The sequence below is a fragment of the Salvia miltiorrhiza genome, chromosome 6 (assembly GCF_028751815.1).
Source record: "Salvia miltiorrhiza cultivar Shanhuang (shh) chromosome 6, IMPLAD_Smil_shh, whole genome shotgun sequence".
NCBI classification, from domain to species: domain Eukaryota; kingdom Viridiplantae; phylum Streptophyta; class Magnoliopsida; order Lamiales; family Lamiaceae; genus Salvia; species Salvia miltiorrhiza.
In genome coordinates, this window is record NC_080392.1 from 20811099 (window position 1) to 20837638 (window position 26540).

General features: G+C 36.9%; 4 protein-coding genes across 6 annotated transcripts; 2 read left to right on the forward strand and 2 right to left on the reverse strand.

The window, feature by feature from the left end:
• Nucleotides 1–6093: 6093 nt before the first annotated feature.
• LOC130987403 (protein TPLATE-like) lies at nt 6094–12452 on the forward strand. The gene is made up of 7 exons (XM_057910924.1): nt 6094–7474; nt 7863–8459; nt 8820–9181; nt 10015–10318; nt 10650–10772; nt 11172–11627; nt 11733–12452. The coding sequence occupies exons 1-7, from the start codon at nt 6347–6349 to the stop codon at nt 12258–12260; spliced, it is 3498 nt and encodes a 1165-aa protein (XP_057766907.1). The 5' UTR covers nt 6094–6346; the 3' UTR covers nt 12261–12452.
• Nucleotides 12453–12589: 137 nt separating this feature from the next.
• Nucleotides 12590–13226, reverse strand: LOC130987440 (LOB domain-containing protein 24-like). Its single transcript, XM_057910981.1, has 2 exons — nt 12938–13226; nt 12590–12877 (listed from the first exon to the last, which is right to left on the reverse strand). Exons 1-2 carry the CDS (start codon nt 13088–13090, stop codon nt 12662–12664), a joined length of 369 nt encoding a protein of 122 aa, XP_057766964.1. The 5' UTR covers nt 13091–13226; the 3' UTR covers nt 12590–12661.
• A 708-nt stretch (nt 13227–13934) lies between these two features.
• LOC130987417 (uncharacterized) lies at nt 13935–17999 on the forward strand. Of its 2 annotated transcripts, XM_057910946.1 has the most exons (14): nt 13935–14524; nt 14768–14843; nt 15337–15542; nt 15657–15743; nt 15847–15939; nt 16081–16235; nt 16408–16492; nt 16572–16658; nt 16734–16853; nt 17017–17118; nt 17209–17375; nt 17460–17525; nt 17687–17716; nt 17760–17999. In XM_057910946.1, coding segments are annotated over exons 1-12 (1506 nt in total). In that variant the 5' UTR covers nt 13935–14197; the 3' UTR covers nt 17461–17525; nt 17687–17716; nt 17760–17999. The 2 variants fall into 2 exon arrangements, with proteins under 2 accessions (XP_057766929.1, XP_057766928.1); XM_057910945.1 differs by having other exon boundaries at nt 17687–17999.
• A 5598-nt stretch (nt 18000–23597) lies between these two features.
• LOC130987422 (kelch repeat-containing protein At3g27220-like) lies at nt 23598–26209 on the reverse strand. 2 transcript variants are annotated; one of them, XM_057910953.1, is made up of 7 exons: nt 25818–26209; nt 25224–25412; nt 24905–25140; nt 24613–24783; nt 24432–24537; nt 24142–24351; nt 23598–24014 (listed from the first exon to the last, which is right to left on the reverse strand). In XM_057910953.1, exons 1-7 carry the CDS (start codon nt 26028–26030, stop codon nt 23829–23831), a joined length of 1311 nt encoding a protein of 436 aa, XP_057766936.1. In that variant the 5' UTR covers nt 26031–26209; the 3' UTR covers nt 23598–23828. The 2 variants fall into 2 exon arrangements, with proteins under 2 accessions (XP_057766936.1, XP_057766937.1); XM_057910954.1 differs by having other exon boundaries at nt 24613–24772; nt 25219–25412; nt 25818–26185.
• Nucleotides 26210–26540: the final 331 nt, after the last annotated feature.

The window sequence follows — 26540 nt, forward strand, 5'->3', positions numbered from 1 at the left end:
AAAAGAAACCTGTCGTTAATAGCGGGACGGAGGGAGTATTATTTTATGTATATATTAAATGTTATATTTATTATTTATTGAGGGACCAAATAATAAATGTTGATAACTTAACAGTTATATATATATGGTCTGGTCCCCAAGAAACGACAATCTATTATGTATTCTTTTCCCATAAAAAAATACGCTAAACAAGAAGGAACCGTATTCTTGGAAGATCATACTGTGTCAACCGATCTTCAACTACGACTGTAGGTTAGTGATTCCATATAAATATAATAGGATTATCGTCGTAGAGTTCATGAGCTTATTGGACGGAGGGAGTATTATTTTATGTATATATTAAATGTTATATTTATTATTTATTGAGGGACCAAATAATAAATGTTAATAACTTAACAGTTATATATATATGGTCTGGTCCCCAAGAAACGACAATCTATTATGTATTATTTTCCCATAAAAAAATACGCTAAACAAGAAGGAACCGTATTCTTGGAAGATCATACTGTGTCAACCGATCTTCAACTATGACTATAGGTTAGTGATTCCATATAAATATAATAGGATTATCGTCGTAGAGTTCATGAGCTTATTGTAATTATATAAATAAATTACTAATACTACAAAAAACACTTAAATACCGACCGGAGTTACCGACGGCGAAGTTAACGCCGGTAATTACCGGTGGCCCACTGACGACAAATACGACAACCCGCTTTTTTAAAATAACGACTAGAATACCGGCGGCGTAGAAGCCGCCAGTATATGTTAAAATAATTAATTTAATATTCTAATTTAATTACCGGCGGGACTCCACGCCGCCGGTATTTTCGAAGACGGGTTGGTGTTTAGCGGTGGCATAATGCCGTCGCTATTTACGAAATAAAATTAGGGCACTCCCCTATTATTTTCAGAACCCGCCACTGCCAACACCACTCCCCCTGTCTTCAGCCAACCCCCCTTCCCCCAGAGTTGCCAGACCGTCGCGCCCCACCCCCCGCCGTCGCGCCATATCCGCCGCCCCCAGGTCCTTTCTCTCTTTCTCTCTCTCTCTTTGACATATCTCACTCGTTCTCTCTCTTTCTCGTCTCATTTGGACGACGCCTCTCCGCCGCTGCCTTGATGACGTTTCGCCGCCGACCACCACCGTACGCTTTTGCTTGCCCTATTTTATTTATTTATTTATTATTATTTAGCTAGATTAAAATTAATGTTAGATTAATTTTAATTAATAGTATGATTAATTATGAATTTGTTAGTTTATAAATAATGATTAAGTATGAATTTGTTAGATTAATTTATTTATTTTAGATAATTTTGTTAGATTAAGTATGATGAAGTAAATTTTAGGTAAATTTGTTGAATAAGTATATTGATAAATGTTTAAGTATGCTAGTATGTGTTTGGGATGAAATGATATGCTACTATATTGTGGGATAGATTTAATCAATTTCTCAAGGAACTTCTCCCTTTGGGATAGAAACTGATTATTTCTTAAGAATCTTCTCCCAACAAATGATTATTTTTAATTAATTGTTGTATTTTTATTACTTATTTTATATTGTATTGCTTGAACAATTGCGGGCCGGGTAGACATAGCGGATAGACTTAGTATATTACAACCACTATGGTTAATTAACATAGTTGATGGTAAAGTTGAGCATTTGGTAGTTAGGATAGTGAGGTTATGCTGCCGAAATTTTGTTTGATTCAAGTAATTTATGATATTTTATTTATTTTTTTCAATTAGAATTTACAAGAATGAGTGATAATCGTCTGTAGATGTACGCGAGATACAATGATCGTTCTGTATTTGAAATGAGACTTGAGGGTTTCCTTGAGTATGCAATAAATTAAACAGCGTACATAGATGTAGTAGGTAACATTAGGTGCCCGTGTAGGAAGTGTAAGAATATGAAGCCTTTTTATCTATACCTACAGTCAGAGAACATGTTACTAGGCGTGAGTTTCTCCACAATTACACAACATGGATTTATCACGGGAAAGCACCAGTGTATATGCCACGAGTGTATTTGGCAATGTATTTGTTTGTTTGTTATTTTATGTGTTATGTTTATTATTTTATTTGTTAATGTATTTGTAAATTCACATAACTGGTTGAGTCGAACACTTGGTAGTTAGGATAGTGGATTTATGCTGCCGAAATTTCATTTGATTCAAGTAATTTATGATATTTTATTTGTGTCTATGCTTATCTGAATCAATTTGAAATAGGTAACATGTCTACTCGCAGATGTTTCTTTTCGTTTGCTCGGTCTGAGGATGAGCAGCAGACTGGTGAGACATCTTCAGGGTCCGAGCCACACATTTCTGCAACTCTTGAGACCCCCCAAGCCTCTTCTAGTTCACGGGCTAGAAGGCCCAGAGGCCGATTAGTTGCCGAGATCAAGGTTGACTAGCCTAGGGGCGACGGGGGAAGGTTCCTCTTTGAGAGGATGCCTACTGGGTAAATATTTTAATTTAAAGAATTATTTCCCGTATAACAAATAATTCCTTAAATTACTTTTACATATTGGAATATATCTACAGTGAGTTGAAGGAGCCACCAGACATCTCCACCCACTGCACGGGAGCATTTAGGAGGATTCATAACTCAGGCGGGTACATTTGAAAGTTGACTCAGCCAGCGGTGAAGGAGGCGTACTTTCAGGAATTAAAGGTAATTAAATTTCTAGTACATATAAATTTATCATTATATATTGTTAAAATGTTATATATTAAATTAACCACTTTTTCGGACAGAAAGCATATGAGTGGACGCCTGATGATGAGCGCGATGTGAGGATCATGTGGGAGCGAAATGCCCGCAAAAGGTATGGTGACTTAATGAGCGACTGCAAGAAGAAGCTCAGGGAGAAGACAAAGATAGGGGAGATGATGGAGAGACCTTTGGGCATGTCTGACGATTTCTGGACGGGACTCCAGGCATACTGGGCGCGGGAGGATGTTCAGGCTATTTCCCAGCAAGCACGTGCGAACCGGATGTCTGAGCCCGATGGACCCGGTACAGGGATCAGCATGCACGTTGGAAGGTCTCAGTTCACTCGTAACCTGCAACAGAGTCTGGTTAGTAATTATAAATTAAGTTCTTATATATATATATATATATATATATATATTACTTAAGAACTTAATTTATAATTACTAACTAGACTCTACTGCAGGATACGAATGGACTGAGACCCTCCCTGGCTGCACAGAACTATAACACCTTCCTCCGCCTCCACATGCGCGCAGATGGAAGTTATGTGTCAGATAAAGATGCTAGACTTGATGTAAATGTTTAAGTTTAATCAAATATTAGTAATACATAGTGAAATGTATTTATTTTCTAACAATTATGCATTGTTATGTATGAATTAGGCGGAGATTCATCGCATTACTGTTGAGACTGGACGAAAGAACCGGCTAGATAAGGTCTACTTGGAGCTCGTACAGCCCGGCAGGTCACGGCTCTACGACACTGGAAGTTCCGGTGTGAGTCAAGTTAGTAGGGGGTCTACTCACAGCACTGGCACTTCCAGAATGTCTCAGTAGCTGTATGAGACACGGATCTCCACGCTGGAGGAGCGCATGCAGAAGGCGGACGAGGACAGGGCTGCAGAATGAACAGCACTTGAGGCCGAACGAGCAGCACGTGCGGCCCTTGAGCAGCTGATAACTATGTTTGATGAGTTGATGAGACAGTCGGATCAGCTAGCTTGATGCCATACTGATGATTAGGTCTCTAATCCCCGGTTCATCGTCCTGGCTTTTATGTATTTATATTTTGTTGAACTATTTATTTCATGTTTTGGAACAACATTACACTTGCACTTTATTTTTACATTTATGTTTTCTTGAACTATTTATTTCATGTTTTGAAACAACATTGCATTTAACTCATTCTCCATCCCCTATTTATTGTGATTGTATAATTAAGTCACAAAAATATATGTACTTAAAAAAAAGGTAACCGAGATTGAATTCAACGTATGCAATTGAATTCAAAATACATTACAAGTACCAAATTAAAATACTTATTGTGTATAAACTAGATTGATAAATAATACTCCCTCCGTCCCGCTCCAAATGTCTTCTTTCTTTTGGGCACGAAGATTAAGAAATGTGTATAAAGTAGATAAAGTGAGTATAAAGTAGATAAAGTGGGTTGATGAAAATTGTTTAAATATTAAGTATAGAGAGAGAGAGAGCAAAAAATGAAATGAGACATTTGGAGTGGGACAACCCAAAATAGAAAATGAGACATTTGGAGTGGGACGGAGGGAGTAATAATAATAATAAATTAATTAATAAATATTTTTTCGACATAAAAATAAGGATGAAAACGAGACCGATCAGTAATTAACGACATCTCTTGGATATCATCTTCACATATTCTAAGATTATGAATGTATGATACTGTATATTGAAATAGAGTTTAAATGAATTAATATGTATTAGATATATCAATAATATGAGTGTTATGTACTAGTGACCACTCGAAAGGAACTTCAAGGTTAAGCGTGCTTGACTTAGAGCACAACTAAGATGGGTGACCGACTTGAAAGTTCGTATAACGTATGCTTATAAATACGGAAATACTTGTGGGGTATAAATAAATAAATAAATAAAATATAAAAAAAATTACCGGCGGCGTTGTGTCGCTGCTAATCACCGGCAATATTACTCCGGCAAAACACCGCCGATCCGGCGAGTATCGCCACCGCCGTCTGGTCAACATTACCGGCGGCGATAGCGCCGCCGGTATACCAATCACCGACGAGCGATATATCGGCGGCGATGGGCCGCCGATGATCATATTGCCAGCGGGATTCCTATGATTACCGGCGGTAATTTTAATTTCGATTTTTTTGTAGTGTAACACCAAGAATGGCCGAAACAATCAGACTCAATAACACGTTCCTTATTCTCAGCAGTTCCGCGCATCAGCTCACAAATATAACACCAAATGCGATGAAACATTATACACCAGAGAGCGTAGTCATCTTACTCAAAATCCCTTCTTATACCCATAATAATATCAATGAAGTCCAGCCCATTCGCTTCTTGAAGAAAGCACTAGAATCTCAAAATTTTCCAAACACCACCTATAAGAGGACAAAGACAAGTGAGAGCGACAGCTTCACCACCTCGACTTCGGGCGAGGAAATCTCGTCTTCCCGCCTAATTGGAAATAAAGTGGCAAAGGTGGCGGTGAGAGCGGCGAAGGGGAAGGGAAAGGCGAAAGGCTCTCAGTCGTAAGGCTCGGAGGCTCCATCTGAATGTAAAGAGTTCATAGCGAATACCGACGCCAAGTTCGATCGAATGATCGACGAGTACGCAACGAAAAATGCCCTCAAGTGGGAGATCCACGAAGATTGGTTCTTGTTCTTGAACACCGCCAACATGACGTCGGAGCAACGAGAAATTCATGCGACACGGGTGGCGACGATTCTAATTAAATGAAAAATACAAAAATCATAACTGATGGATATGAATATATGGATGAGTCTCCCCAATGCAGGATGCTTACTTATAAGTGGTCCCCTACTCCGTTGAGTAAACTTCTTACTCAACAAACGTGCATGCTCTAATGTATAATTTGAAAAAAAGAAAATGGATATGGTTGAAAAATAGATAAAGTGAATGGAGAAGAAATATTTTAAAGAATAATTTTGAGATTTAAGTTTGATGTAAAAGGGTGGAGATGGCTTAAAAGCATTTTCAATCCTATTATCCAACAATGTTGCATCTTATATATTTGGATTCAATTTTAATTTTTCAACTAAAAATCCGTTTACAAACGCATTCAACTTTTTTCTTTGTTTCTAAAAGTTGCAAACTATAAATCGCAAAGGTGAATGGATTAGTAGAAGATATAGAATGATGAGAAGAAGAAGCAAGCATATATGTAAAAAAAATAGGGATCTTTATACTATATAGTTTTATATTGGTGTTGGGTTATGAGATGAAATAATTTTGTATATTTGATTTTGTGTTAATAATGAAAACCTTTTTAATTTGTGAGATTTTTAATAATCATAATAATAATAAAAAATATGGCTGAAATAAATTACTATGATATATAAATTTGTTTGTCTACGGAAATCATAGTAGCGTTTTACTTCAACTGAGCTGGCGTTAAATGGGCACCTGCGCTCCGCCGTGAAAACTAGTCCATCGTCAACTCCAAACCGCCGGGGATAATCAACCCCGGAAGCCGCCGTTCAATCTCTCAATTTCCCTCCAAGAAAATGATGCGGAACCTACTCAAGCTCTGATCAGTTCAATTGAAGTAATTCACCACCAGTTCAAGTTCTGAACTGCCATCTCCACTGTGAAAATGGACATACTTTTCGCTCAGATCCAAGCGGACCTTCGCTCCAACGACGCGCTCCGCCAGTCCGGAGCATTGCTCCAAGCACTACAACAGTCCGCCGCCGGCCGAGACATCTCGGTGCTCGCCAAATCCGCCGTTGAGGAGATCGTCGCCTCGCCTGCCTCCGCCGTCTCCAAAAAGCTCGCCTTCGACCTAATCCGCTCCACTCGCCTCACTCCCGATCTATGGGAAATCGTGTGCGCCGGCGTCCGGAAGGATCTCGATTTCCCCGATCCTGACGTCACCGCCGCTGCCGTCTCGATTCTCGCCGCCGTCCCCTCCTACCGCCTTGGAAAACTCATTAACGACTGCCATAAGGAGATCTCGGCTTGCTTCGATTCGCCTAGCGATAATCTGCGGTTCTCGATTACGGAAACTCTGGGCTGCATACTCGCGCGTGATGATCTCGTGACCTTGTGTGAGAACAATATTAACTTGCTCGATCGCGTCTCCAATTGGTGGAACCGGATGGCGCAGAACATGCTCGATAAGTCCGATTCTGTTTCGAAGGTCGCATTTGAATCCATTGGCAAACTGTTTCAGGAATTTGAATCGAAGAAAATGAGTCGGCTAGCTGGAGATAAGTTAGTTGACACTGAAAATTCTGTAGCAATTCGATCGAACTGGATTTCGTCTATGGTTGATTTTGTTTGGAAGAAGAGAAGTGCATTGATGTCTCGTTCGATAATTCTCCCTATTGAGAGTTTTAGAGCGACTATTTTCCCGCTAGTTTATGCAGTGAAAGCAGTGGCTTCGGGATCGATAGAGGTGATCAAGAAGCTATCCATGTCATCAAAGAGTGGAAGTGACGCAACATCAGATTCAGGAAGCACAGAGAGATTTGTGGGAGTGTCTGATGTGGTGTCGCATTTGGCACCTTTTCTGGCATCATCATTGGATCCCGCATTGATATTTGAAGTGGGGATTAATATGTTATACTTAGCTGATGTTCCTGGAGGGAAGCCTGAGTGGGCGTCCGCGTCAACTATTGCAATTCTTACTCTTTGGGACAGACAAGAGTATTCCTCTGCCCGCGAGAGCATCGTTAGAGCCGTTGTAACTAATCTGCATCTCCTTGACCTGAGCATGCAGGTCTGTTTCCTGATTGATGTCTATTATTTAGATCTGATGCTAGTTCTCAGCGTATTTCTATGTTTTGGTGCTGTTGCAACATATGTACATTTCTTGCTTTGCTATGGTTTATGACTTTATATATTAGTTATACTAGCGGTTTTCCCGATGCAATTCTCCTGAGGAATGTTAGGAATTTAGAGGAAGAGAGATTAGTATGGCTTGAGGTACTGGAAGTTTGATTTCACCTGCATTCTTTTGTCAGCCTTTTGAGGCGGGAGGATTACTTAATTCCATGTTTCTGAATTACAGCTATAGTATTGTCCTGTTCTTGATATTAATGCTTATCCGCTTGATCAGATTAAGGATGCAATAACCGGTTTTGATGTGCCATTGCTCCTTGGTGCAGGTTTCATTGTTTAAAAGGCTGCTTGTTATGGTCAGGAACTTGAGGGCAGAATCTGACCGTATGCATGCTTTGGCATGTATTTGCCGTACTGCTCTTTGTGTAGATCTATTTGCAAAGGAGAGCGTCCGTCGAGGTCAAAAACCTCTGGCAGGAACAGACATTGTCTCCCTTTTCGAAGATGCTAGTGTAAAGGATGACCTCAACAGCATCACTAGTAAGAGTTTGTTTAGAGAAGAATTAGTTGCCATGCTGGTAGAGAGCTGCTTCCAGCTGTCCTTGCCTTTACCTGAACAGAAGAGTTCGGGCATGGAGAGCAGAGTAATTGGAGCCTTAGCTTACGGAACTGGTTATGGTGCTTTAAATTGGACAGAACCAGCTCTTGAAGTGGTGGAAGTGTGCAGGCCATGTGTTAAATGGGATTGTGATGGCCGAACATATGCAATTGATTGTTACCTTAAATTGCTTGTTAGGCTTTGCCATATCTATGACACGAGAGGAGGTGTTAAAAGGGTCAAAGATGGGTCATCTCAAGATCAGATATTGAATGAGACAAGGTTGCAAAATTTGCAACGGGAACTTGTTAAAGATCTCCGCGAGGTTTGTTAATGTTTTCCAAGTTCCTTTAACATGGTGTCGTGAAGTTTTATCTTTTAACTTTGAGCATATCTGAATCTGCACTCTAGTACCTTAAGATCCACGGAATTTTGTACTATTATTGTTTCTAGAAGTTATTTGTCCTCTCCCTCCCTCTCCTTTGTTCTTTTTTAAAAGCTGCATTTTGGTAGATTAAGTGCATGTATATCCATTATTCCCTAGTGTTGTTATATCTGATAGTATACTCATTGAACTTTTGATGTGTCCCTACATCTTTTTACTACAATATCTCATCTAAAGAGTATCTTGTTGAATAACAATCATGTATGGAGTATCTTGTTGAATAACAATCATGTATGGCAGGTAAACACACCTAGAATATGCAGCCGTTTACTCTGGGCGATTTCGGAGCACATTGATTTGGAGGGATTGGACCCCCTTCTCGCTGATGATCCGGAGGACCCATTAAATATCATCATATCAAATATCCATAAAGTCCTGTTCAATATAGACTCATCTGCGAGTACAACAAACCGGCTTCAAGATGTTCAAGCAATTCTTCTGTGCGCTCAACGTCTGGGATCACGTAATGCTAGGGCTGGGCATTTGTTGACTAAAGAGCTTGAAGAGTTTAGGAGCAATCCAGCAGCTGATTCAGTCAATAAGCACCAGTGCCGTTTAATGATACAGAGAATTAAATATGTTCATAACCATTCTGACGACAAGTAAGACTTATCCTATTATGTAACGAAAGAAAGTAGAATGCATGACTATTTTGAGAAAACAATTCTGTTGAAGAAGTGTAACTTTTGCAAAATACATATATGCCCTATTATATTTATCTTTGTGTGTACTTTTAGTGAATTTTTGTGTTCTGAGTTTGGGAGCATTTATTCACACATAGGACATCTAGGCTGGTGTTCAAAATATATAGAAAGCACACAAGAAATTACTCTCTTAGGACTTCTCCCGGTTGTCCCTTCATTTTGCATGCTTATCTTTTTTTATTTATTAATCTTCATTGTCTAAGCTTGCTTAGTAAGGAGTGCTGCAGCTCTGAATCAAAATAAAGTAGTATTCTGGTATACCAATGAAGGTTCAACTTAAACAAGCTAGCATCTTAGATTGCTAAGCTTGCTCTTCACTGCTTGTTTTTAGACCAGATCTTTTCCAAAGTTTACCTTTTGCATCCAAAAACTGGCTGTTTCTCATATTTCGTACTCTTTTGGTTGCTCTAACTCATTAGTCATTACGGGAATCATCATAAACCTGAATTGAACATTCTGAGAGTTGATTGCATTGAAGGAGAATCTGGCCTTGGTGAAGCGTATCACTGAATCCATATAGCTTGTGAATCATATAATTTTGCTAATGGTTGAATAATTCAGGGTTGGAAGTTTATTTTCTCCTGTGCCAAATTCTGTATCGAGAATAATACAAGCATTTCTTGATGGTACAGATTGTTGAGGATGCTTGTCCATCCTAATTTTCAATCTGAAGGTCTTTTTTGTAATGAAGCCATTTTTCTGATTTGGTTGCCATATATATTTGTTTTCAGATGGGCTGGAGTTAGTGAAGCCAGAGGAGACTACCCATTCAGCAACCACAAGCTGACTGTTCAGTTCTATGATGCATCTGCAGCTCAGGACCGAAAACTTGAGGGATTAATCCATAAGGCTGTATTAGAACTTTGGAGACCCGATCCCAATGAATTAACTCAGCTGATGACAAAAGGCATTAACTCAAGTTTGATCAAGGTTCCTCCAAATGCATTTACTTTGACTGGTAGCAGTGATCCGTGCTATGTTGAAGGATATCACTTATCAGATCCAAATGATGGAAGGATTACTCTTCATTTGAAGGTTAGGCCTTTTCTTTTCAGCAAACAATTTGTTTGTGTTGCCTTATTTACCGCTGCACGCCAACTCATTCATTCTTGGACAGCTTAAGATTCGCATGAACTAATATTGTGCTCATTGGACCTTTTTTATTTAGTTTCTCTAGAATGAGCAGGCCTGTATGTTGTAACAACTCCCAAATCAGTTAGCACATATGCACTTCGCACTCCCACACTTTATTTTCTTAGTCCATTGTCCTGAAAATATTCTCATAAATCGTTTTTGAATTTTGACATTGCTCATTTGGAGTTGGTTTTAAAAGGATCTGATCGAGCTAATAGTTTAAATATTTCAGGTTTTAAACCTTACAGAGATTGAACTAAATCGGGTTGACATTCGGGTTGGATTATCTGGTGGGTTGTACTTCATGAATGGGTCTCCTCAAGCTGTGCGACAGTTGCGCGATCTTAATTCACAGGTTTGTTTGAATAAGTTACTTTCTTGATAAGTGCTTGTTGGTCGTTTTACTTGGTTTACTTTACCTTTCAAGGTCACTAGTTCATGAAATCCATGTTCCGGTTCAAATCAAACATTAGTGGGTTGATTGGCAAGTTTTTTTTTTTTTTCCTTTCTTCCCAGTAACATGTCTAAACACTCGTTGATCTTGTGAAAGAGCTAATTTTTTCATATGTTCCATTTTAAGCTAACACAAGAACTTCTTTCAGCACGTGAAGTATAAATTGTTAGCGAGGAGTTGGGATTTCAAAACTAAAATCAATCATCTTGAATTTGACCAATATACATACAAATATATTTTTACTTGGTGTTGAGGTTTCTACTTGTAACATCTGAAAGGCCTGCATTTGCATTTATTCAGGAGCCAGTATTATGCAGTGTAACTGTTGGCGTTTCACACTTTGAGCGATGTGCCCTTTCTGTCCAAGTCCAATACTACCCATTTTATGGTACTGGTGCTACAGGAGATTATGAAGGGGACTATCCTGAAGAGGATCCACAAATTGTTCGACAAAAGAGGAATTTGAGAAATGACATAGGGGAACCAGTGATCTTGAGATGCCAGCCATACAAAATTCCTCTTACTGAGCTTCTTTTGCCTCATAAAATCTCTCCAGTCGAATATTTCCGCTTGTGGCCTAGTTTGCCTGCTATAGTGGAATGCACAGGTACATATACATATGAAGGAAGTGGTTTTAAGGCTACAGCAGCACAGCAATATGGGGAGTCTCCTTTCCTTAGTGGCTTGAAATCTCTGTCCTCTAAGCCTTTCCATAAAGTTTGCTCGCATATTATCCGGACAGTTGCTGGATTTCAGGTTTGTTTTAATCTCGTAACCACTATCTCTTCATTTTGAATCGTGCTGCTTGAACAACATTTCACCATCACATTCACTTATGCTGGTAAACTCTTTTGCACACAGCTGTGCTACGCTGCTAAAACTTGGTATGGAGGTTTCGTTGGCATGATGATTTTTGGCGCTAGTGAAGTGAGCAGAAATGTGGACCTTGGTGATGAGACGACCACCATGATATGCAAATTCGTGGTTCGAGCTTCAGATGCATCCATCACCAAGGAGATCGGTTCAGATCTACAAGGATGGATGGATGACTTGACAGATGGTACTGCTGAATACATGCCTGAAGATGAAGTGAAAGCGGCCGCAGCAGAGAGACTGAGAACCTCACTGGAGCGAATAGCATTGCTAAAAGCAGCACGCCCTCGCTCAAAGCCTGGCGCTGAAAAAGAAAAGGAGAAGGAAGAGGAGGAGGTGTCAGACGAGGATGAAGAAACAGATAATAAAGAAAACGGGGAGGAAGCCGGTAAGAGCAAGGGACCCACCACACTGTTTAAGCTAACTCCCGAGGAGGTCGAACATCGCGCCCTTCAAGTTGCTGTTCTGCAGGAGTGGCATATGCTGTGCAAGGATAGAAGCACAAAAGTTAACTAGCTCTTCTTCCTCATCGTCATTACTTTGTTTTTCTCTTCCAACCTTTAATTTTTGCATTCTCTCTCTCTCTCTATGTGCGTGTATTTGTGTTATTACTGTTGTACATGTAGCAATAGTTCCATTGATTTTTTTTTTTCTTATTCTTGAACAAGTATGATTTGAGTGATGAAAAGAGAGTTTTTCTTTCTTGTAGTTTGCCATGTAAGTCCATATTCATCATCAATTGTCACTATTGATCTGTTTCGCTTGTTCCATATGTTGCATTTGATCAAAGTTGTAGGTATTTGATGAAAGTTACAGTAGAAGAAGCAAAGTAGAAGGAAATGATGAAATTGATCAAAGTTGCAGTGGTATTCATTATTTTATGAACAAAACCAAAAGCATCAAAACACAAGTGAGTTCTAGTCGAACCAAGTGGGGACAGTTAAGGCAGCGGAGTCATTCCTGATAGCAGCGACCTCCGCCTTAACCGTAGCTAGTTGGCACTCGGCAACGTTCAACTGCTGGTGCAACACACTGACCATCCCGGCACACCCGTAGACGGGATCTTTGATCCTGCAGTACGCCTCGTAGCACAACGTGTCAGCTGCTTGCGCCCGACAGCTCACCGGAAGATCCTGTTTTTCTCCAAAATCAAATGAGCAACAAAAACATCTATATGTATTGTATTGTATTACCTGAAGTATTTTGCCAACGTTGCTGGCGCCATAAATCTTGTGAACATAAGCAAAACGACGTGGATTGTTGGATGGAAAATATGGAGCGAAAATGCAGTCGGAGGGGCATCTCCTCCTCAAATGCTTGCACGCTGCACACCGGCTTGAATTCATCCCATCCAATATCAAATCTCTCCTTTCAGATTTTATCTCTCCAAAAAATCCAACCTTAGATTTTGGTTTCTTGCTACACCTATTTATACTCCAAAGATCACATCTTTTTAACGGCTATTGCTATACAATTATGGAAATATACTAATTAAATTCCCACTAAATCTCACATTCCATATACACCATAATTGCCTCAAATCATGCCCCTAATCTAATTACAAACTCTCATAACTTTTTGCTTTCTTTTATTCTTTTATCCGTTTTTTTTTTACTTGGTTTCACATTTGCTACATGGTAAGTGCAACAACAATATTTCTATTTTATTTTACTTAAAAAGAAATATATAAATTGGTCATATATTTAAATTTGACGTAATTGTGTCTAAATACACGAGCTTCAACTTAATTCTAGTTTTACACACCAACTAAAAAATATGCTTTCAAATAATTATATTTTAAATTGTTCCGAGTTTCACACAGATTGTTAATTTTTGGCAAATTGATAACATCGTAGCTAGCTTAAGGAATAAATTAATATCATGGTGCATCGGTTATTTGAGCCATATAAACACTTCATGTGTCTGCCCTAGGATTAATTTTGAGCAGTTGAAAACAGTACGAGAAATTAGAACAATTGAAAATTCATTTATTTGGAGATAATTTTTTTCTTTTAATTTATATACAATTTAGAATTGGACAAAAACTCATAGTTTGTGTATCTTAGAGCAGTTACCCCATTAAATTTTGCTCCTTTTTATTACTGGTATGCAAAGCATTCATATTAATATAAGAAATGGAGAGAATTTGGGGTTGCATTTTGTATGTATTTGATAAGATATAAAAAGAAATAATGGGATAATTCCGTAGCCAATCCGTAATCATGTAAAATGTGTGGGTGACCCACATAGTCATACCGAACCAGAACCCGACCCGGTTTTCGGATTCGGATTAGATTTGTGCTTCCATCGTCTCTCTCGTTTTGGTCAAATCCAAACTCGTCGAAATATCTTCAACTCTGCCAAGTGAGCTCCGTCGACAATTTCACCACTGCCGTTTCATAAACCCTAATAGGATAAATGCATTAATCAATCGATTGAAGAGTCAATTCTCCATGGACATACTGAAAAGTTCGCGCTGCATTTCAACTCCATTTCGCCCTCCGCCGCTCATTCCCCACTCTCGTCTCGCAAATGCAGTTTCTCTCGACAAAAAGCCTCGGAATATCAGAAAATGTAGAAATTTGTGCGCAGCTTCGAATTCCGACACAATTCTTAAGTCGAGCGAAATTACGAGCAAAAAGGAAGAAGATTACGGCGATTTGAAGTGTTGGATGGAGAAGAACGGGCTTCCGCCATGCAAAGTTATGCTCAAGGAAAGGCCTTCTCACGACTCCAACTATCACTCCATTCATTATGTAGCTGCCAGTGAAGATCTCCAGGTCAGCACCATTGCATTTACTGATTGCAGTTATCTCAATTGAATTCTCGGCTGTATAATTCCAAATTCTTAGCTATTCGTTTTCGGAATTTAAAGGGGATAAAGAAAAACGGAAGAGAATTCTTCAATGCCGAAGGCAACGGATATTTCAAATTGGCGCTTGATTTGTTCAATTTTTGTGGAGTTTAATGTAGCTCCTAGGTCAGCAGACTAATTTGCTGGAAAATTATTTTCTTATTACCAGGAAGGTGACGTAGCATTTTCTGTACCTAATTCATTGGTGGTGACGCTCGAGAGAGTTTTGGGAAATGAAACTGTCGGTAAGGCCTTGCTCAATGCTGGAGTATATTTCTTTCCCTCCGATTTTGTTCAAAATTGAGAGACATTAGGGACTCGATCCTGTTTGAAATTTGAATGGAAGTTGGTATTTGTTTTTAAGCTATTGAGCTCCAATTTAATGATACGGACTTACAAACTGTTTCATGTTTAGTTCACCATTGACTGTAGAAGGCGAAAGCCAAACTAGTTTCTGCTGTTGCTTGTTAGATTTGTTCTGGTAAGGCCTTCGCTTTACACTGTAGTATAACTTCTTAAAACCTCCAACTGTATCTTCTGGCCTTTGGCATGAACAACTGATCTCGCATTTGGTCTTCACCACTCCTTTCTCTAAACATATTTCATGCCCACGCCTTCTAATTTTTTATTCCCAAAATAAAAGAGTGGAAGTTGTTTAAAGTGTTATAGACTGTTATTTGCTAATCAAGCTTATTTTAAGTTGATTTGTTAACTAGAAGATTGTTTTTAATGATGCAGCTGAACTTCTAACCACGAACAAATTATCAGAGCTAGCCTGCTTGGCATTATATCTAATGTATGAGAAGAAGCAAGGTAAAAAGTCTTTCTGGTATCCATACATTAAAGAACTTGATCGCCAGAGAGGTCGAGGGCAGCTAGCTGTTGAATCCCCACTTTTATGGTCAGAAGCTGAATTGGAGTACCTGATGGGCAGTCCAACAATGGTATCTAAAACTCTGCTCCCCCTTGCTTTCAAGTTATTGAAACAAGGCAACTGTTTGTTGTCTACCAATTTTGTCTGTGTGGAAAGTTCCAGTTTGCATGTTGTAATGATTCAGGCTGAAGTTTTGGGGAGGGCCGAAGGAATAAAGAGAGAATACAATGAGCTTGACACCGTCTGGTTCATGGCTGGATCGTTATTTCAGGCAAGTTTCTGTGACTAAGACGCATGTAAATATTTACTCATGTATATTTTTGTTCACTTGTGTGGTACCCTCTTTAATCTTGAATATTTTTGACTTTTTTCAGCAATATCCATTTGATATCCCAACAGAGGCTTTCCCTTTTGAGATTTTCAAACAAGCTTTTGTTGCCATTCAATCATGTGTGGTTCATTTGCAGGTTTGTTATGTTTAGGAACTATAGTCTTTGTGTAATATTCTTACTAATTTAACAGTAATATCAATTTCAGATGAGTCTGTCATATAGCATTAGTAGAAATTCTAAGGCACTAAAGTTAATTTTTCATTCCGTTTAAACCAGAGAGTCAGTTTGGCGAGGAGATTTGCGTTGGTTCCCCTGGGACCTCCGCTATTATCCTATAAAAGCAACTGCAAGGCAATGTTGACTGCTGTTGATGGGGCTGTGCAACTAGTTGTTGATCGTCCCTATAAAGCTGGGGAACCTATTGTTGTCTGGTTACAACTCTCTCGCTCTCTCTCTCTCTCTCACACACACACACACACACACACAGATAGACATAGAGAAGTAGTGATTGGTTTGGGGTGGAGGTGGCTAGTTCCTTGTTTTAGCATATTCATCCATTTCAAAGGGCTTGTCATAATTTGAAGATGTTTTTCTTCATTTCAGGTGTGGGCCGCAGCCGAATTCAAAATTACTAATAAACTATGGTTTTGTAGATGAAGACAATACTTATGATCGCCTGGTGGTGGAGGTGAAATTTGTGGCTGTTGTTTTGTACATGCAGTTGGTTTGTATTAGTAATCACTAGATCTCATTGTTTTGTACCTTAGGCGGCTTTGAATACCGAGGATCCTCAGTATCAGGATAAGAGATTGGCTGCACAAAGAAATGGGAAGTTATCAGTTCAAAGTTTTCAGGTACAGCTCTTTCAAAATATACTTAAAATATCCTTGAAGATTTTGTTTCCCCTGAAATTACACATACGCAAACAGGTTGTGGTCGGAAAAGAAAGAGAGGCTGTGATGGACATGCTTCCTTATCTGCGATTGGGATATGTTTATGATCCGTCAGAAATGCAATCTGTTCTATCTTCTCAAGGTCCAATATGTCCGGTAAGCTTAGTTTAACGTGCAACATGAACGTATATATACGCTGTTATGTAAACCAAAGCCAGAAAAGCATATGCTCTAAGACATGTTTACTCCTTTTTATCATATGTAGCATGAAAAAAAGGTTTTGATTTCGCTTGGGAACTTTTTATCCTGATATTTATAGGTGAGTGCTTGTATGGAACGCGCTGTTCTGGATCAACTTGCTGGATATTTTATAAAAAGACTTGATGGTTATCCTACTACTCTTAGTCAAGATGAGATCTTGGTAACTACAAATTATCTTCTCTAGTCAGTTATGCAGCTTAATTTTCTTTTGTCTGTGCTCTGCTCCAGTTGACTTCTTGAACTCACATAGCTTGCAGATAGTGACTTGAATCCAAAACGACGAGTAGCAACTCAACTTGTAAGGTTGGAGAAGAAAATACTAATAGCATGCCTACAGGCAACAGCAGACCTGATGGAACAGTTACCTGATGACTCCGTATCCCCATGTCCTGCTCCTTATGCCCCAATCCTGAAATGGTCTCTCTCTCTCTCTCTCTCTTATGCTGCATATACATATTGTGTCTGTCATGGCTTATATGAACTTTGATGGTCATTTTCCAGAGTCTTTGAGTCTCCAGTTATTTTTGCTGCTTGCTCAACTTGTGCGAATTCGCCTATTTTGAGGAGGTTAGTGTTGGTTATATATTTGTTTATTTCTTTATTCCCATTTGTGCAAATATGAAGGAGAACTAGTATGTTGTCTGTCCAGTGCATGAGAAATATTTTATACTCCTATGTTTTAGGATTTTAAATTTTATATAAATGTGAGTGATTGATGTTATAATTAGGTATTAGGGTGAAACTGCCCAGAGGCAGAGGTGATTTCAAATAGCTTGAACTTGAAGTTCCTTCCTATGCGAGGTGGGAATAATAAGCCACAAAATGCATCTTGATGATTGCCTTAACCGCGCCTGCCAATTCTGAAGCCGCACTAAAAGTGAATTCCCCTCGCCAACACTACTAATTAGTGTTGTATTGTTTGTATTGCTTTATTTTCTATTATACTAACAAAAATCAAAATTTTATCAGTTAGTTCAAAATGTTGGCGTAATCAATTAGTTTGATGTTTGGAATGCATGAGAAATATTGAAGCACATAAAATAATTATGTATATATACTCTTTCAATCCACGAAATAAGTATCCATATTTTTTTTTTCCCGTCCATCAAATGAGTATTCATTTCATTTTTTGATATGTGTATTTCATGCAACTCACAATAAAACTGAGCTCCATATTCACTCACGTATTTAATTAATTTTTTAAAACTCGTATCACCCTCAAATGGATATTCATTTTTTGGACGAAAGGAGTATAATAAAATGAACAACATTAGGTGCATGATAACATTGGCCAGACATTACATGCTATAATACTTTCTAATTATCCAAACTCATTTAGATTTATAAAATACTTAATTAAATAAATATAAATTTTTACAATAATTAATTACATGTCTTAATTAAATAATATAAGTACCCGCTAATTACCAATCCTCATCTAAAATTCACGAGGTACTACCCGTTAACTCCCATAACTTGTTTCGATTTATAGGAATGAGGCACACTTATGTGCGCTCTCTCGCATGCCGTGCTCCGAGATGTTTGATAGCCATAAAGCAAAATAGATAAATAATCATGTTTTATCTAAGCGTTTGATAGCAATATTGATTAATAAGAAAGCCCGCATTAAGGGAGAGGCCCGCTCTTATATCACTCTTCCACTAAGAAATTTAATATCTCATCCCCTGATATTATTTATCTAGGTATTATTTATCTAAGTTTTATTTATCACCCTTTATCTCATTTTTATATCAAACACACCCTAAAAGTTAGCTTATATATAGTAAACGAATAGCTTTTATGCAAATTGAGTAGCTAACTTAGTTGATTGTGTGGCAAATTAATGAGGCGGAGGTCGGGACTTTGAATCCCACCTTACGGGCTTGCAATTTTCAAAGCCTTCAACGCTTGCGGTCTGGTAGCTCGGTCCAGCATTTAATGTTATTCGTAATGTACTATCATTTTGCGAAGTAAGTAATTTTATTTACTTGTTTTTTTTTTTTTTTTGTTGTTGGACATGAAAATAATGTCATTTATATATATAAAAAGTATTATTTATTAAGGTAAATAGTATCATTTACTCGTAAGCATAATATCATTTACTAAGATAAATAGTGTTATTTACATATAGTAATCATATCATTTACATAGAATAATAGTACCGTTTATTTGCAAGTATAGTATCATTTACCATGTTGAAATTTCATTTACTTGTGACTTATTTTTTAATTTTGTTAACAATAAATCAGACTTTTTTGACTTAGCAAATGATACCATTCTTATAAGTAAATAACATTTTTTTCCATGTACTATATGTAAATAACACTATTCATCTTGGTAAATGATACAATTCATATATATATATAAAGGGTTAATTGCATATAATATCATGAACTTTGCCCGAAATTCATTTTCTCCACGATCTTTAAAAATTTCATTTTTTATCAAATATTTTAACATTTGTTCAATTTTCCCACGATTTTTTTTTACCCTCAAATCGGAATCGACGTGGTGCTGATGTGGCTCACCGGCACACGCCATTCCAATAAATTAAACGATGCGTTTCAGTTTAAACATTAAAACGCTCGTTTCAGCAATCAGCTCCACCAATGGGCGAAGCAAGGGCGCAACAATCGGCGCACTAATTTAGAAGACTGAAAACACGAAGCAATCGGCGCCAGCAATCAACGAGCAATCGGCGTCACTGGTTTGGAAGACCTCGACACGAAGACTTTGACACTGGTCTGGAGAGGAATCCTTCGACAGAGGTGATGGAAAGAAAAGCAATCGTTTTTTTCTAGCGCCAAAAGCAATCTTTGATTTCATTTTGCCCGATAAAAATGAGAAATTAAAAGAAATTTGGATTTTTTTTATTATAATTTAATATTATATGTCTAATTTAAAATTCATATATATTCCACGTCAGTGTTACGTGTAAAATTAAATCCACGTCACTGCTATGTCATTTTTTCGGTCATAAAAAAAAAATCGTGGGAAAATTGAACAAATATCAAAGTATTTGATAAAAATGAAATTTTTAAGAACGTGGGGAAAATGGATTTCAAACAAAGTTCGTGATATTATATGCAATTAACCCATATATAAATGACACTTTAAATATAAGTAAATAACGTTATTTATTCAATTTTTTATTTATTGAGACATTATAACAAACACCTTGTTTGAAGGTGTTTGTAGATAAGATTTTAGCAGTAACAACATTTTGGTATTGTAATCACAACATACAATACTTATTACGCGGGTTAAACATGGTAATCCACTTCAGTTGGATCTCTTGCTTTATTGCTGTAAGTTGGCTACATTAGCTAGTTACGTTAAGTTGATCTTCACGTTGTTACATGAACATGACCCGTATGCTATTTTTCTGGTAGTACTCGATACTTTGCCACCTTTCAAACTATTTACACGTTGCTTATTTGTTAGATTTATTCTAACTCAACACCTAACTATTACAAGCGGTGAGAGAGTTTTCAGAGTTTTGGTTCCAACTTATATAAACACACTGTTACAAAGAATGGCTTTAGTATATTCAAGATCTAGACTTGAGATATATCAAAAATTGCCTAGATGTTCTAAGGAAATATATGTAAACTATCTTCCGAAAGATTTATCAAAGATTATTATGGAGAAAGCTTTCTTCAGAAATACACTAGATATAAAGCTTGAGGTATTAAGAGTTGAGAGCTCTATAGATTTGAAATGTGCAGCGTTTCTGGTAGTCTTTTTGTTGAAGATGGTGTGATATTTATACTTCTTAGATGAAAGAGTTTCATCAGAGATAACATTTTCAATTGTCAGTTATGAGCTAAGCTACAAAATGAGAGATAAGATTTGCAGAGAAGAACTTATTTCATTCATCTGGAATGTGCTATATATATAACAGATTACAAGAAGCTTAACTGAAAGCTTAACTTCCTAACCTCACTAACAACTTTACACGTCAGCATAACTATTTTAGAGCTAACCTATACAATTCTATTATAACTATTTCTAATATCAATCTTCGGTAGTAGGTGAAGTTTGTATTTTTGTTGTTGCTCTTTTTTTCCCGTTGCACTCTCATCGGGTGTTGTTGCTTTCTGACACCGAATACTTGATGAGATCTTCATTAAATGCAGTAGAGAGTCTATTTGTTGTCTTATTGTCTTAGATTGACCTTCCATTTGCTTTCTTCACTTTTCTCCTGAAGACTCCACGTGTTGTCATCAAGCTTATTCTCTTTATCAGCGGATCCTTTGTGTACACAGCTGATTCCAAGATATGGATAAATACTTATATTTCTTCTCTTGAACTAATGAATTAAAAATAAAAAAGGCAAAATGAGCTACAAACTATAATTACATCGAAAAGGCTTATCATCAATAGGAAATTTGGGTGTAACATCAAACAGGACCGGTCCTGAGAAAAATGAGGCCCTGAGCTAAATTATAAAAATGGGCCCTCAATATATTAGCGCATCAATTTATTAAAAAATAAAATTTTTCATTACTTATAAAAAATGATTTCATCTAGCATTTTTACTTGCAAAATCATCTACGATATTGTTCAAATCTATGTTATCTAAAATCTCTTAATAAAGATAATAGAATTAAAATGAAGATAAAACCATCTTATAATTGGAGGATATAAAATGAATGACCAAGATCTTGACAAAACCTTTTTAACTAACTATTATTATTATCTATATAAAAAAATTCCACCAAAATATCTAGATATTTTTCTTTCAAATTTTCTATTAATTTTGAAAGGGGTTTTGGAACTTTTAATTACTTTTTACTGATTTGCATTTCATAATATATTTTTAGGCGTTAATTGACTGTAAATCCACAAACTATTAGTGAATTTTGCTATTTTTTCAACTATATAAAGTTGCAATATAAATACATAAACTTTAGCTCATTCATGAATTTGCCCTGAATTTTAATTTAACTTATACAAAATTTCTACTGAAATATACACAGTACTATATATATAATAAATATATAGTTTAATTTTAAAATTTGTATTTTGATAAAATTAACAAATACAACCTAGCAAAGATGAAATTTAAAATTTGTCATGATCAAGAATCATAACGTTTTAAAATTTGTTTATTTTATTCTGTATTTTTTTTTTATATTTTTTACTATATGGTATTATTTTTATATTTATATTTTTTATTATAACAATTTAATGCAGTTACTAAGATTAAACTATATTTTTTCATTTTAGAACACTTTAGCTTAAAATATAAATTTGTAGATGAATAATTATATATATATATATATATATATATATATATATATCTTAAAAATAGAATTTCTAGTATGATTTACATTTATTAAATTTTTAGTACGCTTTTGTATGATTTTTATATTATTATTATTATTATCTAGAGTAGATTGATAAAAAAATTAGAAAGAAAAAATTATTTTCAAAAATAGTAAGGTGACTTTTGGCAAGAAAACATAACTTACTATTTTTTAAAGTGATTGAGCTTTTATATATGTATATAGATATTGTCAAATCATTCAATCTCTTTAGGGACATTGACGATCTCAAATACGTTTTCAACAATTTTAAATTTGAGAAGCTCATTTTAGAACAGTCTGTTAGTAACTGACATTGTCAGCATAATTTTACATTTCGATTTGAACTTTGAAGTTTTAATATAATATAAATTTGATAAAAAAATTTGGTGTATTGCCTAATTTTTAGTATATATAAAGTCTATAATTAATGAGATATATTTAAAATTTTGGGTCCTCAAAATTATGTTACAAAATTATCATCAAATTAATTTGAAATTGATTTTAAATTGAATTTTGAATTTTTGACAATAAATTATGTTATCTAATATTGTTTAGTATACATAAAGCCTATAATTAATGGGATATATTAAAAAAATTGGGCCCTCAATTTTTTGGGGCCCTGGGCCGTTGCCCATGCCCGCCCGCCCTCAGGGCCGACCCTGACATCAAAACTTCATTAATTTTTCCAATAGCATATATATAAGAAATTTAGATAATTCAAATTAGGAAAAATATAAAAATGTCAAGTAGGAACAGAATTAAGGAGAGAGCTACCGTCATTAACCATCTCATATATAAGATTGTAATTTGTACATAAGGGTTTAGATATAGAAATATTTGAATTTATAAGAGTGAAGTTGTGTTGGAATCAATCATGTGGTATTCGTTATGAGCTATTTAAGAGGGATGTTATATATGTGTATTTTGGGCCAATAATGAGGTGTTTATTTTAAAAGATTAATCTTCATATATAAAAATAAGAAGGTCAATCATTATTTACTTTGATGGATTGAATTTTAAAATATCCCAAGACTCTTGATTATTTCTATCAATTAAGTTACTTTTACTTGATTCTTATCCAATTGATAGGATCTCTTGAAGAAATTTTACTCTCTCCGTCCCAGCGAAGATAAGGCGTTTCTTTTGAGCACATTATTTAAGGAATTAGTGTTCTGTGAAAAAGTGAAATGAAAAAGAGTGAATGAAAAGTAACTTTAATTTATTCTAAAAAAGGAAACGCATCGACTTCGTTGGGATGGCCCGAAAAGAAATACGCATCAGCTTCAGCGGGACGGAGGGAGTACTACTCAATTATGCATCTTATCAATCATGCAAAGTAAATGCCCCTAATTCGATGACCAAATTCATACAAGAAATACATAAGGTTAAACTCAAACTAAAAACTGAATAAGAATACCTGTCCCGACTATCCTATCTCGCAATTAATGTTAAATAACAGCAGCAAGTGATGAATCTAAATAACATATGAACATGATATACATAAACAAGTATGGCTGTGGATATGGAGAAAATTTTCTCAAGTTGAAAAAAAGAAAGCCTAATCTATGGCAGGAGAACATGAGAAGCTCAACTTAGTTCTCCACATTTCTGTTATCACTTTCTTTGGTTGCGGATTATCCTCTCCTCTGTCTCTCTGCCCAGATGTCAAATACACCCACCCATCCCACAAGCCAGCCAACGTCGTTTTCACGCGGTATGGAAGCTTCCCCATCACACACCATTTCTGCACTCACAAACAACTCAAGTTTTACTTGTTGGATTGCATATATATATATATATATATCTTCAATTAGTTTCATATATAGATACTAGACTTTTAGAATTTCAATCAAGAGTGATTATGATCATACCAGGGTATCCAAATGAAATTGGAACATCTCTCCCACTAGGATCATCCTTTTAGTTACAGGGTGCTTCTCCGTCGTCCCTCCCATTATGATGATCGAGTTATTCCAAATGATCCAAGATGACTCTATATGGGAATCAGGTTTGGGCATAGGGCTCGCAACTTTCCACTTCATCGTCTTACCATCAAGCATATATACATCCCCGTAAACCACCTGCAAACATAATCTGCCTAGAATGAGATTGATCTCTTCGAGCAAATGCTAATTAATACTATGGCTTAGTTGTCGTCTACCTCATGCCTCCTTGAGCATTTGAAGATAGGCGACCCCGGTTTTGGCATAAAATCACCCTCTTGACCGCCTATAACAAACAGATTATCACCAACAGCGACACAAGCCCTATTCATGATTCAGTGCAAGTTAGAATAGAATTAGTATTCCTGCATTTTTGCTTGCAATGTGCTCTCATTGTACCTATGAGGTCCCCCTCGGGGTAGGGGCATTTCCTTTCGCCATTCTTTCTCGATTGCTTTACCATTCTTCACTGCAATGCTCCAATGATCGGTTCCAGGTGTGTGCCGATTCTCTTTGCTACCACCCATTACATGTAGCCTTCCCCTCCATAGCTGAGTTGCTGGAGCATATCTGACATCATATATATAACTTGACCAACCACACAACTTCTAACTCCTAAACTTCATTTGCATATACATATATGATTTTTCAGTTCAAAACAAATCAATTTCATTTTGAAAAAGGAGCATACCTAGGAGCCGGCAATGAGGGAAAGCTCTCCCACTTCCTCGTCTTCGTGTCGAGGACAAATGAAAGAGCCACCGGAGGAGCCGTGCACTGAGGGCCATGCTGCCCAGACACGATGTACACATATCTTCTTCCATCACTTGCCACTCCCAAATGCGAATGCGCCATCTCTTTTGGCGTCTCAAATCTCTCAGTCCAATTTCTAGCCGTGAAATTGTAGACATCGACGTGGGAATGCACCTGCCACAAGTCATCAAAACAATTAATAAGCAGAGAAGAAAACAGACATTGAGGAGGGCTTCTATTCAAAGACTTTACATTACATGATCTAGTGTTCCATATCCACAGAAAACGTATAGAAGATCCTCAATCTGAATCGCGGAACCATCCAAACGCGGCACAGGCGCTGAAGGCATTTGCTCCCATTCTAATTCTGGAGCTGGTAGATCAGCAAATGTACCTGATAATTCCAGCTCAGGGACATTATTCTTCTTGGCTTCATCTTCTACCTTCTGCAATAATCAAATAACTAATCATTCAGGCATTTCTACAAACAGGTAGGTCATACACAACACAGATGGAACAAACAAAACAACACATTTTTGCATCACATTCATCACTACTGCTGAAAATCAACCAGCGCCAAAACTCGGTGCATAAACTTAGAAATCAATCTCTCTCGGCATACTTGATTTTCAAGAGCAATCATCAAATAATTAATCACACAGGCATTTCTACGGACAGGTAACACACAATACAAATGGAACAAACAAAATAACAATTTCTGCATCATATTTAACACTACTGCTAAAAATCAACCAACTCGGTGCATAAACTTAGAAACTAATCAACTTTCAAGAGCAAAACACAACAATGAAAAAGGGGCATGATTAGGAGCTAAAGCATGAAGCACCAACCTCCTGTTTTTCGTTATCGATTTTAGGTTTGGAAAATACAAAGATTTGATTTTTCTCCTGAGCCCAGTTCGACAAAAAAGGCGAGGACGAGGAAGGAGAAGAAGACGACGACGAGGCCCAGAAGAAATCCACCGTTAAAGCGATCCCAACAAGGGATAGAAGCATAAAAATGAGTGTGGATTTAGCGGAAGCGCGTTTTCCGGCAGACAGCATAGTGATTGAAGATCGAAGAAAGGCGATGAGAAGTTGATGAGGAAAGCAAAGTAGTAAATTATAGTAAAGCAGATCATGTTTCGAGAGTGGGGCGCCAATGGTTTCCTTTGCTTTCCTTTCTCACTCATTCAAATTCACCGCCAAACCACCTCAGATACAGACGGTTTTCTGCCAACCTCGTCAGTATTTTATTAAATCTTTTTATTTAGTTATCTTTATATCTCATTGTTTAATTATGAGTAGGGGTGGCACGGTACGGTATACCTTATTAAATCGACCATACCTTATACCTTACCTTTACCTCCGGTATGGAGAAAATTCATACCTTTACCTTACCTTTACATACGGTATACCTTAGTTCGATATACCTTAAGTACAGTATGGAGAATATACAAAACCTTTACCGTACCTTTATTTCGGTATACCTTACCGAATTTCGGTATACCGTACTTTCACGGTATACCGCACTTTAACGGTATACCAAAATAATCGGTATTACCGAAATCGAAA

What these genes read in the sequence shown, in the direction of transcription:
- LOC130987403 (XM_057910924.1), top strand. Translation starts at nt 6,347, where the DNA reads ATGGACATACTTTTCGCTCAGATCCAAGCGGACCTTCGCTCCAACGAC. An exon ending in GGATTACTCTTCATTTGAAG is followed by an intron (nt 10,319 to 10,649) that starts GTTAGGCCTTTT and finishes TAAATATTTCAG; the next exon opens with GTTTTAAACCTTACAGAGAT. An exon ending in TGCGCGATCTTAATTCACAG is followed by an intron (nt 10,773 to 11,171) that starts GTTTGTTTGAAT and finishes GCATTTATTCAG; the next exon opens with GAGCCAGTATTATGCAGTGT.
- LOC130987440 (XM_057910981.1), bottom strand. Translation starts at nt 13,090, where the DNA reads ATGAATTCAAGCCGGTGTGCAGCGTGCAAGCATTTGAGGAGGAGATGC. An exon ending in ACGTTGGCAAAATACTTCAG is followed by an intron (nt 12,878 to 12,937) that starts GTAATACAATAC and finishes GGAGAAAAACAG; the next exon opens with GATCTTCCGGTGAGCTGTCG.
- LOC130987417 (XM_057910945.1), top strand. Translation starts at nt 14,198, where the DNA reads ATGGACATACTGAAAAGTTCGCGCTGCATTTCAACTCCATTTCGCCCT. An exon ending in TTTGGGAAATGAAACTGTCG is followed by an intron (nt 14,844 to 15,336) that starts GTAAGGCCTTGC and finishes TTAATGATGCAG; the next exon opens with CTGAACTTCTAACCACGAAC. An exon ending in TTAGTCAAGATGAGATCTTG is followed by an intron (nt 17,119 to 17,208) that starts GTAACTACAAAT and finishes GAACTCACATAG; the next exon opens with CTTGCAGATAGTGACTTGAA.
- LOC130987422 (XM_057910953.1), bottom strand. Translation starts at nt 26,030, where the DNA reads ATGCTGTCTGCCGGAAAACGCGCTTCCGCTAAATCCACACTCATTTTT. An exon ending in CCCTCATTGCCGGCTCCTAG is followed by an intron (nt 24,784 to 24,904) that starts GTATGCTCCTTT and finishes ATATGATGTCAG; the next exon opens with ATATGCTCCAGCAACTCAGC. An exon ending in AATTTCATTTGGATACCCTG is followed by an intron (nt 24,015 to 24,141) that starts GTATGATCATAA and finishes TTGTGAGTGCAG; the next exon opens with AAATGGTGTGTGATGGGGAA.